The 11650-nt window shown below is 39.3% G+C and overlaps 1 protein-coding gene across 1 annotated transcript in view; it reads right to left on the bottom strand.

The window, feature by feature from the left end:
* The window catches only part of TMEM65 (transmembrane protein 65), a 36006-nt gene extending 28009 nt beyond the window's left edge, over positions 1-7997 (bottom strand). Inside the window, exon 1 of the mRNA XM_017746045.1 lies at positions 7988-7997. Coding sequence (XP_017601534.1) covers positions 7988-7997 — 10 coding nt within the window. The remainder of the gene's footprint in view (positions 1-7987) is intronic.
* Between the last annotated feature and the right edge of the window lie 3653 nt (positions 7998-11650).

Here is an 11650-nt window from a genome sequence, read left to right as displayed (position 1 = left end):
GGCCGCTCTGAGGGGAGCGGGTCGGCCGCGCCCGGCGACTCCGAGCCTCGGCCCTGAGGAGCGCTGCTTCCCAAATCCTTCACGTTACACCCCCTGTTATGGTGCCTGAGAGCCCACAGGGCTTCTCGCAGCGCCAGGTTCCAGCAGCTCAGCAGGGCAACAGAAATGAGGTTTTGCTTGTCTTTCCCGTTTTCCAGGCCCTTGCTTTACAGTATTGTGGTGTTGCATCATCCAGTTTTAGGTTTAGTACACTTTGTTTGCATATAGCGTTTGTATTCTTTTTAATTAATTGGCAGGTATTCTACCCGACACACCCGGAACAGTTAAAAAAAAAAAAAAAACAAACCAAACACATTCAGGACAGAATTTATGTCTTGAGGGAACAGAGGATGCTTTAAAACCACGTTTGGTTTCAAAACTCACTTGGCTTCGCTGCTACAAATACCGTCCTTGTGGGATAATCCACAATTGTTCACTGTTTTGTGAAAACTGTATTCAAATTGTATTAGATACTGTAATTAGACTGCAAAGAACCTAAATAACCACAAGGGACTCACATATTTTATGCCTAGCTCATTTAATACTAGGGTAAGTGGCTTCAGAAGGTACTCAAAATTTACTGCTATATCTCTAGCTCTTTAACACCAAAGGTAGCAGACCTATTGATGTCCATCCAGGTGGTTTCTTCAGCCAGGGGGATCTGCTGCCTTCTTGGAGGAAGGTAAACAGAAAGTTTAAACTTTGCATGAAAAAGCAGCATTTTCTTTGCAGTTCCACTGCTGCAGAGTTAACATATGGTATAAAGACAAAGACCTCATGGTAAACAGAGGTGCCTGACCTAGATTATGCATTCAAAATTATGAGTATTTACATATAGTACATGTACAGTAGAGAGGGAGCAGAAAGTGAGTGCAGAAATGCAGAAAGTAAGTCATAAAGGCCTGAATATATAATATTTTAATTCTCACCCTGTTAATGAAACAGCAGAGATAGAGGAGTATAGGCTACTATTTTCATTTAAATGCATTTTTTCCATGCATCTAATAGAGCCTGCCTCTGAGAGATTTTTTTCAATTCTGTCTCTCTGCATACTCCTGATCCAGAGCTACTAAGCCTTTGATGGTGTTCAGAACTGTGCTTATCTTCCCAATTGTTTTATTTAAAAAGTGGAATCTTCTGCTACTCTTGGGGGGAAATGTGGAAATCAGTAATAGTTTTCAGAGAACTGTAACAACAATGTTTTTAAATCTGTTCAAAAATGCTGTTAAAATTTTGGTAACCAGATCACTTTTACAATAAAAATGCATGCTTCCACATGGAAAGGCAGGACATGCAATGGGGCTACAAAACCCTGAAAAAAATGCCACATTAAAAATATGGAAAAACCAGACTTTCCAGAGGCCAGACCTTTGATACTTCAGTTTGACATATTTCTGATTGTGGTATATATTCTATTTGATTTTACATTCACACAGCTGGATTGCACCAGACTACAGAGACAGAGCAAAGGAGGAACACTGGTATCTGGCAAGAAAGGAGACTTTCTCTCTTTCCCACCACCATAGCCCATGTCTCACTGTACAGATGTTACAAAAAGTGATTGCATCTGGAGTACCCTTGGGGTGTTTTGACAGAACTCAAAACATTGCAGGTCTTTTCAGACACTGAAGGACAATGAGCAGGAAGTTTCTAGCATAGCCTTTGGGTATTTGCTGTATAGGAATATTTGCTGTATAGAGAGGTACAAGGACATTATTTAAGTAGACAACATACAATACTGTTATGAAAATAAAAGTCATTACATGTCTGTCAAGATAGAGATCAGGGTTTAGCAGACAGTAACTTCTTCTGTGGCTATCAGCTGTGGTTTACACTTTCCAAGCCTTTAAACTGCATTGAACAAATTGGAATAAAAATGTCATTGGAGGGACTATTCTTCAAGGACAGGAAATTACCTAAATAATCGAATAGGTTTTTTCCATAATTTTTTGTTGGAGCTTTTATTTTGTGAAAAAGGGAAATTGGAACCATTGGCTGAACTGACACTTTAATTAATCAGACTATTTATTTAACTAGTCCCTGACACTCCAGCGGAGCTTGAGAACCTGCTGAAATTCATATTTCCCACAATGTTCTGAAAAATGCAGAAGTTTCACTGTATTTTCTTAGGCTTTTTGCTGATAGCCTAATTTTCTCCTAATATGATTTATCTTATGAGTGACCAAACTAATAGAGAATGCTTATACACAGACTGACAGAACTAGAAGGAAATTGTTAAAAATATTACACTGAAAGTTAGGTAAGTTCAGCCTTAAAAGCTGGAAGAAAGTTTATGTAGAAATCGGCAGAAAAATGCCATCCTTCTTTAAGAGAATTTCTGCAAGGCCTTCTAGGGACTGCAGGCTGAGAGACAAATATTTTTGTGGATATTGGCAGGAAATACTTTGCAGCCCTCATCCTATATAAATAATGGGTGCACATGTAATAATTATATTCTTATGTGGTCGAGTAATAGAATATTGATGAAGGAACTTTCTATTAAGGATGATTTCTCTGCCCAGTGTAAAGGCAAGTATTGTTACCTAAGGTGAGACCAAGATTTAAAGGTTGATAATTGATAACATAAATTCAAACTATGCCCAGTTCGTGCTTTACCAGTTAAGTACTATATTTTTATATGAAGTACTATATTTTGACCTATGCAGGTCAAAATTTCTAGGAGAGTTGCAGATAAATAGCCCCAGAGAGGACAAGCTACTTTTATTTTGCCTCACATTTCTGAAGAAGAAGTGGCTCTTCTGGTCCTGCTAGCCCAGCTAGGGGCTGACCCTACAACCCTTTGTGTGCTGGCAGGTGGAGGAATCCAGAGTATGAAACACAAAAGCTCACTCAGAAAAGGAGCCCTGAAATATATTGACCACTTGCTAAAATTCAAAATTCTATCTACAATCTAAAATATGAATGTAAGACAAGATCAGGAAGTTAAATTACTATTATTTATTGCAATAGTGCAAAAAAATGAGTAAGAGCTTATCATTTAGGGATAAAAGAAGAATTTACAGTAATCTTAGAATAGTAATCATAGAATCATAGGATCACAGAATATCTTGGGTTGAAGGGACCTGAAAGACATCTTATTCCAACTCCTCTGCCTTGGGCAGGGATGTCATTCACTAGACCAGGTTGCTCAAGGCTCCATCCAACTTGGCGTTGAACACTTCCAGGGATGGGGCATCCATAATTTTTCTGGGCAACCTGTGCCAGTTCCTCACCACCCTCTGAGTAAAGAACTTCTTCCTGACATCTAATCTAAATCTGTCCTCTTTTAAAAATTTAAAACCATTGCCCCTTTTACTATCCTGATCTGTCTGTGTAAAAAGTTGCTCTCCCAGCTTAAGAACTTGTAGGAGATCAAGTGCAACCAGAGGATCTTTCTGACCATCACCAATTCCCTCCTTGTAGAGCTGTGTACAATCATATGCATTATTATATTGATAAACACTTAAAATTTTTGGCTTAGACTCTACTGGCTTTGTTGGGGACAGTTAAAGTTCTTCACAGTAGCTAGTATGGGGAATTGTGTGGGGATTATTTGGCTCTGTTTGGGATTTGTACTGAAAACAGTGTTGATGACACAGGGATGTTTTAGTTACTGCTGAACAGTGCTTACACAGTGTCAGGGCCTTTTCTGCTTCTCATCTTGCTCATGTAAATTATTCCATGCTTTTAACATTCAGGAAGCAGAAGGCACAATGTGAGGTATGAACAAATCTGAAGATCATGGTAGGCAATCACTGAAGCAAGGTCCCCCTGGAACACTGTGCCTGAAAGGGATAGTAAGTGTTTTTGAATTATAAATATGGGGTTATCAAATACAAGATGTGATACATATTCTGTCTTTCAGGGTAAATGCTTTTAGAATATTGTATCCAGCTACAGTGTCCAGTCTAAGATAAATTGCACATAGTTCAAAAGAAATGTTGGGAAAATAATAATTATTAAAGATTTGGGAAAATGCTGGTTGAGACTTCAAAGATAATTTATTCACTTTATTAACTGGAAGTTTGTGAGTTTAACATAAACGTAGTATCTAAGACACTTTATAAAACAACATTTTCAGCACACAATAAAATTATACAGTACAGTCACAGCCATCAGTGTATATTGATGTATGGCAAATCTTGAAGCCAAAACTCGACAGAATTAGAGTTTTATTTTAGCAGTGAAAATAATAACAACTGGAACAACTTTCTGAAGGTTAATTTTCTAAAAGATGGGATCTGCTTCATATAATAATTAATTGAAGTCTTATCTTAGTCAAGCTCTTAGTTCTGCTTAGACAAGCTCTTAGTTCTTTTTTTTACTTTGAAGAGCCAAATATAGGTGTTTACTGTAATTCCTCCCACAATTATAATATATGGTTCACAACATTTCTTCAAACTAGTCCTGGAGCTTTTCACACTAAACATGATAGAAAAATTTGCCCTTTGTTCTCCAGTATTGGTGTTCTACTTGGAAAAGATAAAGATCAGTACATTCTTTGAGATCAAAAAAATGATTCTGTTGGTAAATTGGGTAAGGTGAGAGCACTGAACTGTTTCATTTAGTGAACTGCATTAAAATGTGGCAGGAGGAATGTATGAAAGAAGAGAAATATTCCAAAAGAGGGTAGGGAATGTCAGAGGAAAGCAGCATATATAGCTTACATTTATTGGGCCAACTTAGCTGCTTTCTATTTTATCTCTCCCAAAAAAGGACTAGGTGGTCCAAAATTTTCTCTGGTAATTTCTGCTGTACAGAGGGTCTCCCACATCAGTGTAATGCTGTGACTGTCATCAGGGGGTGCTTAAGCATATTTCCAGTGTGTAAGATTGATTTTTGGGTCTATAAAAATGCTGAGCAGGGAGTGGGGTGGCTGATGTTCTGTGAGGAATGAGCAGCTCCTGCCCAGCTCTGGAGTCAGCTGAACACGTGGATGTTGTAAAGCACCTTTGCCCAGCACCTGCTTCTAGCTGCTAAGCCTTAGGGTGGTGTATCATGCCAAGGATATTGTACCATTGCCTTTCTTTGAAACATGAAAGAAAGACAAAGGTCTCAAAGGCTTACAACAAGCTGGGTTAGGGCCTTGGAGACACCCACCACTTTGTGGTGTAAAACGGCTGAGATGACCTATAGCGATCGCATCTTCATAATGTTTCGCTGTGTCTGAGGCTGCTGTTCCCTGACGCTTTATCAAACATCACCGCTACCATTATCCACATTGCCCCTTGATCCTGTTTACTTCTATTGAGCAAAGCTAATTAGTGACAAGAGATGAGAGTTAAGTACCACCGAAAGGGCAGCCCAAGCTGTTGTTCAGCCTGTTTACACATTCAGTGAAAGAGGTCATGAACAAAAGCTTTCTTACATCCCGCCAGAGGTTTTCAGGCAGTTTGACTTCACAGATTTCTCTGTTTTCCTTGTTTTTCCTTTTCATCAGTCTCTTACTTTCTTTTGCTCTCTCACTTTCTACTCTAGAAGTCTTCCACCCACACTACCCTGTTAACTCAGCCTGGCTGTGCCCAATCTGTTACTTTAGAAGGACCCATGGCTGCTTTTTGGAGGCTTTCTCCAGCCCAGTTGCTACTTGCTCGTCCCCTCTTTTTCCAGAAGTAACCATGACAGCTTGTGTTGAAGTCCTCAGTGCAATTTTCAATCTCTGTTCACTATTTTCTTCGTAATTAAGTTGCTGTTTGAAGCAAATACAATTATACACCAAGATAATGTGATGGCCCCTCTCAATAATTGTAAAATTTCATAGCGTAAACTCTTTTTTGAAAATTTCATTTAAAAAATCACATGGTGAGTTCTATGAGTAAAAATTAGGATGCCAATCAATTAACTGATTCTATCACATAGTTTTAAAGAAGGAAAGAAACAGGTGTGAGGTGCCAAAAAATCCAACGTCTTACTGTAAAATTATTCATATCCTCATTGTCTGGAAGCTTGAGAGTCATCACAGCAGTGAATGAACTCTTTTCTGAACAAGGTCACATGTGTATATACCCTCCAGTTAAAAAAATTACCAATACTCGAATAGAATCCACATTTAGAAGTTTCCTGTTGAATAGCTGCTGTGCGAATTTAACTGCTGGATTAATTCATTCTTAGAGTGGCAATGAATATTTAATTCCTATCTGTTTCAGTGAGATCATCAAAAGTTCTATTGCATACAAGATTTATTTAATTGTTTATAGAGGACATATAAATCTATTTAAAATAGAGAGATGTATGATCACAGAAAGATGAAAAGAGGAGCATAAACAGATGGTGTGTAAGATCATGATGATAGTTTGCACTAATATTTCATTCAGCAATGGAAAGAAAAAGCTATAGGCAGTTCATAATAACTACAGAGATATAATCATCTCCAAATGTGCAAGTGACTGTCAGATGCTAAATCCACCATTAAATCAAATGGTGTTTTTAACATGTTATACGTCATGGTGGTTTTGTTTTTAATTATCCACTTAATTTCTGTGGGGATTAATAAAGATAAAATTTTTCAAAGTCTTGATTCCTCTTGCCTTTAGCAAAAAGAAAATAACTTCTAGGGATAAGAGTTGCAAGGTAGAGAACTTTTATAGTAACTGGCCACTCACAGCAAAGAATTGTAATATGCATGTTATGCCTGCATGACTGACTCCTGTGCAGGTAAATAATGATGAGTTACTCTGGCTAGCAGTTTCTAGTATTGTATTCAACCTAATATTGAAGTGGATATGAGAGGAGGCAAAGAGTTTGTTCGTAAAGAAAAACTTATTCACCCCCAGAAAACCAGATGCAAATGTAAAATAAATCAGTAATGACCAAAAGCCACTGGTTTGCAGTGTCTCAAGCAGTACAACACCCTGAGCTCCTTCCTGAACAACAGCATTTTGTGTCAAACTGGAAACAATCTTAATTGTCAGGGGCCGCTGACTGGGTACAAGGCACAGCCTGATGTGCTGCTTCACTGTCACTGAGGGTTCACTGCTGGCAACCCCTGAAGGTGCTTGCTGTACCAGGTGGGTGAATAGAGCTGTAGCACACGGAGAGAAGTCTTGCCTTGGCACTAAATTCCAAATGACCCAGTGAAGTTGACATCCAGCTGTTACAGGTAAGGAATGACTATTGCATGTAGGTTATAATATTAGCATGTATGCTGCAAAAGTTAGTATCTGTGATGGTTTAGTACTTTAGATGATAATTGTAACAAATTTTAGTATATTAAAAAAAAAAAAAAAGAAGAAGAACCTGGTCATTCCCAAATTTTGGATACAGAGCCTTATCCAGGACACCTTGACAAGCAGCTGACAGAAGGAATTCTCCTAATCTCACAGGCAGGGGCAGAAAACTGTCCATATTCATTGTAACAAAGTATGAGGTTCTGGGCACTGTATCTTGGCTCCATTCTCTTTGATCTCTTGATGTCCTCACCCATTTTTTTCCAGGGCTGTTGCTGGGAGTGCTGTTATAAAACAAGATGCAGGGTATAAAATTTGTCCCGTGCAAACCCTTAAGAAAATGCTCTGAGCTAAAGAAGAGTCAGAACAATGGTTATCAAAATTAAATGTGAAAAGCTTGGGAAGAGAATGAACATTATCAGTCAGGAGTGAAGCCAAACTCTAGTTATGAGCCACTTTCTATGGAAAGCAGGTTATTCCATACTTACCCGCTGTGGGTTTCTTATATTCATGCAAAGGTTAGGTAGTAATCACTGTCAGAGGTGAGATTTGTGTAGAGGAGCAACAGGCTGCATGAACAATGTCAGAACCAATGCTTCTGGATTCTCTCACATCCTTAGCCATTTGTTTGGAAGATGTTAGAGTGGATACACAAGCAAACAGTTCTGTTAATAAAGGAGAATGCTCGCTGCCACTTGTGAAATCCAGGGATTTACCTTGCTTTTAAACTGCTTATATTTAATTTGAATTTTCCACCACCTTGGTAACCAATGGAAGAATACCTTGACCCATGTTCTCTCAAACAGAGCAGTCCCATTGTTAAGAGTGGCCAAATTGTTCATTGTGCTCTGATCTTTTTAAATGAAACAAAGGACAGTTCAGTCTTGAGTTTATTCATTACTAACACAATAGGCCACTACTGTACTCGTTTTTCTCTTTTGCTCTCAGTCTACAGCAAAGTCTCCTAGAATTAACTTCTTTACATATAGGGACAGAATAAATGTACAAAATTTGCATGTGGGCTTAAAAGATGCTAGAACAACTGAAAATATGTTTATTGATTTATTGACCTGTTTTCCTCAGGTTCTTTAATGCTATGCAGGAATTCTTTTCAAGATGATTTTTCTTCTAAAAGAAATAACAGATGGGGAGGGAATAAAGTGCCTATATGGAGATTTATGTACTACATAGATATTTGTATTCGATAAACAAACAGAGGATTTAAGCCAAACTTTTAGGTGCCCGGAGGTAAAGAGGCCCAGTGGAGCTATGACACTTCTATCACTCAGTGTACCGCTCCATAACCATTCAGTTTATAGTCTAGTTTTAACAGCAAAATGAACTGCAAGTTTATATTTCTATTTTTATTTATTTGCTTTATTCCACTGTCTTTATATATGCTTGCACAACTACAAGAAATAAAGATCTTACGTTAAAAAAACTTTGCCCCCAACAATGCTCCTCTGTCGGCGATTGAATGACGGACTCAGGCCGGCAGGGAATCTGAGTCCTTTATTCAAAGGAGCGAGTTGATTTTATACACTTTTCTAAGGCACAGTATTTCTTTATATGGCGTGACCTATCCCGTGTTGCCACATCAGTAACACACTTCCTTTTATGGGATGATCACTCGCTGTTCTCTCGTCTGTCAGTCTCCTCTCCGTAGGGGTCTGCCGTGTGACACCTCCTCCCCCCAGGGTCCGCTGGAGACAAGCTTCTCTGTGCCGCCAGGTGCTCCTTTGTTCTGTCATGTGCCTCTGCAGGCAGGTTTTACAGCTCACAACCTAATTCTCTCTTATAATTCCCCATACTCCTCAACATCTAAGACTGCTTGCCCATGGGAAGGATAGAGTCTGTCCTTCCTGGTTTCTTCACAACCGTGTAATCCAAGAAGCTATCGATTTTATTTTATTACTCTGCTTCAGTATTGCCTGACCTCAGTGATCTCTGCCAGGCACCTGTCTCTTGCGTTTCAGCTCTGTGCTGCCTCTTGGAAGTTCACCTCTTACTCCCTGCAGCCTACGTGATCTGGAGCAGCAACACAAATTTTTACAGTTTTGACCATGTGTCACCCTTGTATATTTTCTATCAGTCTCCTTTGTCTGGCCGATCTGCATTTCCCTCCTGGGCTTTACTGCCTGAACTTCAGGTTTCCACAGACTATAAAGAGAGAGTAGAGCAACCAGCTCAGATTTACACACCTAAATTTTCACCTAAATGTCCATGGTAGCATCTAAGTGCAGGTATCTGTGTGTAGGTGTCTGGCTTCCCAGTATTGGTGGGGAGGGATGCAGACACTTCGGGAAGACAATTCACTTGATTTAGTTTAGAGGCCTGTCCAATGAGGAGCTTAACCACCCTCTACTGGTGCCTGGTTATCTGCACAGACTGCAAAGAGAGCTGCGAGTGACTGACTTAAATGCTTAACTTCCAGATGTATAAGCTTTAGCAGGTGAAGCTTATGCAAAACCACCTTTAAAGCACAAATACTACTTGTCCTCAGATGCTACTTTACTTTTATTTACTCTTTTTTTTTCTACTGCAAACCCTGGGTAGTAACCTGGTCAGCAGAGTGCTTGCTCTTCAGCAAGAAATAAACCCAAAGGACAACAGGACACGAGCTCAGTGCATGGAATCTCAGCTGGTCGGCTGATTTGTGCAGAATAAGGGATCCTGCATCTTCTACCAGATGTGTCAGAAGGTAAATCCCACAGTCTGGACTAACTTCATCCATATTTATGCCATTCTTTTACACTCTTCTCTCTCAAATTAATCCAGAATATAAACTTTTCTTGCCAGTACAAATTATTATCTGAAAAACAACTGATATTTTTCTAAAAACTATGTATTTTGGAGAGAAAAAAACCAAATAATCTTTGCACATGAACTGAGGGAGAAACAACTACTTTTCTAGAAGCTGCTTGTCATGATGCACCAGAGGAGCAATTTGTTGATACCAAGCATTGCTATTTTCTGATGTATTGCCAGTCATAAATGTGATTTTTAAGTGGTTTACAAAATTATTGCTGTGGAGGGCTCCAAAGCACATTGTCCTTGACAAATGTAAGTGGTAATTAGACACAGTGTTAAGGACTGGAGGTAAATGTTCATCTGTAGATGTATTGGGGATATGGTGTTCTCCAGAGAAGCAGACTCCAAACTGGAGATTGCAATGCCACTTAAAAGTACAAGTGGAATCATGAGCAGAAGTTTTTTTTGTGGAATTGCTACAAGCCAAGTAAATGATCAGTTACATAGCAGTGGTTATACCAAGTCACTGCAACACAATTTTTCCTGATTTCTGTCCCTCCCATATGCAAGATAATTGTGTGATTATATGAGGAGAAAGAACAAACTCTTCAATATGTATGACAGAAAGATGCACTGTCTTCACTTGTGTTGTGCATATTACCTCTTCCTCTTTGAAGTTCTATGAGCTTACTATACTCTCTTTTAAGTAAATATTTCCCAAGGCACAGAAACAAATGAACTTGCAATTTGAAAGTTTGCAGTTTAACATGGCATATAACCCATAAAACCAGGATATGAGATGATTTTTTAGAGTATGCAACCTGAGGTCTAGTAATAGAAAAGGCCCTTTTTTTGTTAAATTGACAGTGTATATCAGATGCTACGAAATGCATGTGAAGAGTTTCAGAACAGGAGAATGTTAGATTCTCAACAGTGGAAATTTCCTTTGGTTTTCCACAGCACAGAAAGTTGAAGTTGTTGCTTCCTTGGTTGTGTAGTTTCATTACCAAAGTGTGGTTGGCCAGAGCGATCCATAAAAAGAGATACAAGAAAAGCAATTTTTTAACACATCTATTAACTGGGAATAGCTTCAATTAGCATCAAAATAGTTCTATGGGTTTTTATTCCCATCCTGTCTCATTTTCTGCTTACCTATAGCTGTGCCTTACATTCACTAAATGGAAGACACTGGTCACTTTAAAATGAGCCTACAGACTGCAGAAGTCAGAAATTCCCTTAAAAAGCTGTACTGCTTCATCTTAACAAAACACCATTTAGGTTATGCTCCCACTTTTATTATTTCTGGGGAATTTGGGGCTGTTAAAGTACATTCTTGTTGGGGTTTTAGGAGCTCTCCTGGTTTTTTTTTCTGTTAAAGGAATTTTCCCCATACATGTTGCTAGGGGGACAAATTGCTGGGTACTTCAGAAAAACAAAGACCTAGCCACTGGGGGTGGGGTGCATCTGGCTACTCTTTTGTTTCACCTGGGTGTGCGGTCAGTCGGTCCCGGCGGCATTTGGATGGAGAGAGAGGCTGCTTCTTCAGCTGCTTTTCCTTCTGCCAGACAAATCCCAGGATCCCCAGCCCGCCTTCCCTGCCCCACTGGGAGCCGGGCTGTGGCCGCGCTGCCCTCGCTGTTGCTTTGAGCCTTCACTACGTTGTAGCCGTGCTCACCCTGCCTGTCCAGACCCTC

The sequence above is a fragment of the Corvus brachyrhynchos genome, unplaced genomic scaffold (genome assembly GCF_000691975.1).
Source record: "Corvus brachyrhynchos isolate BGI_N302 unplaced genomic scaffold, ASM69197v1 scaffold28, whole genome shotgun sequence".
In the NCBI taxonomy this organism is placed as follows: Eukaryota; Metazoa; Chordata; class Aves; order Passeriformes; family Corvidae; genus Corvus; species Corvus brachyrhynchos.
This window is presented reverse-complemented; position numbering and strand designations above follow the sequence as displayed.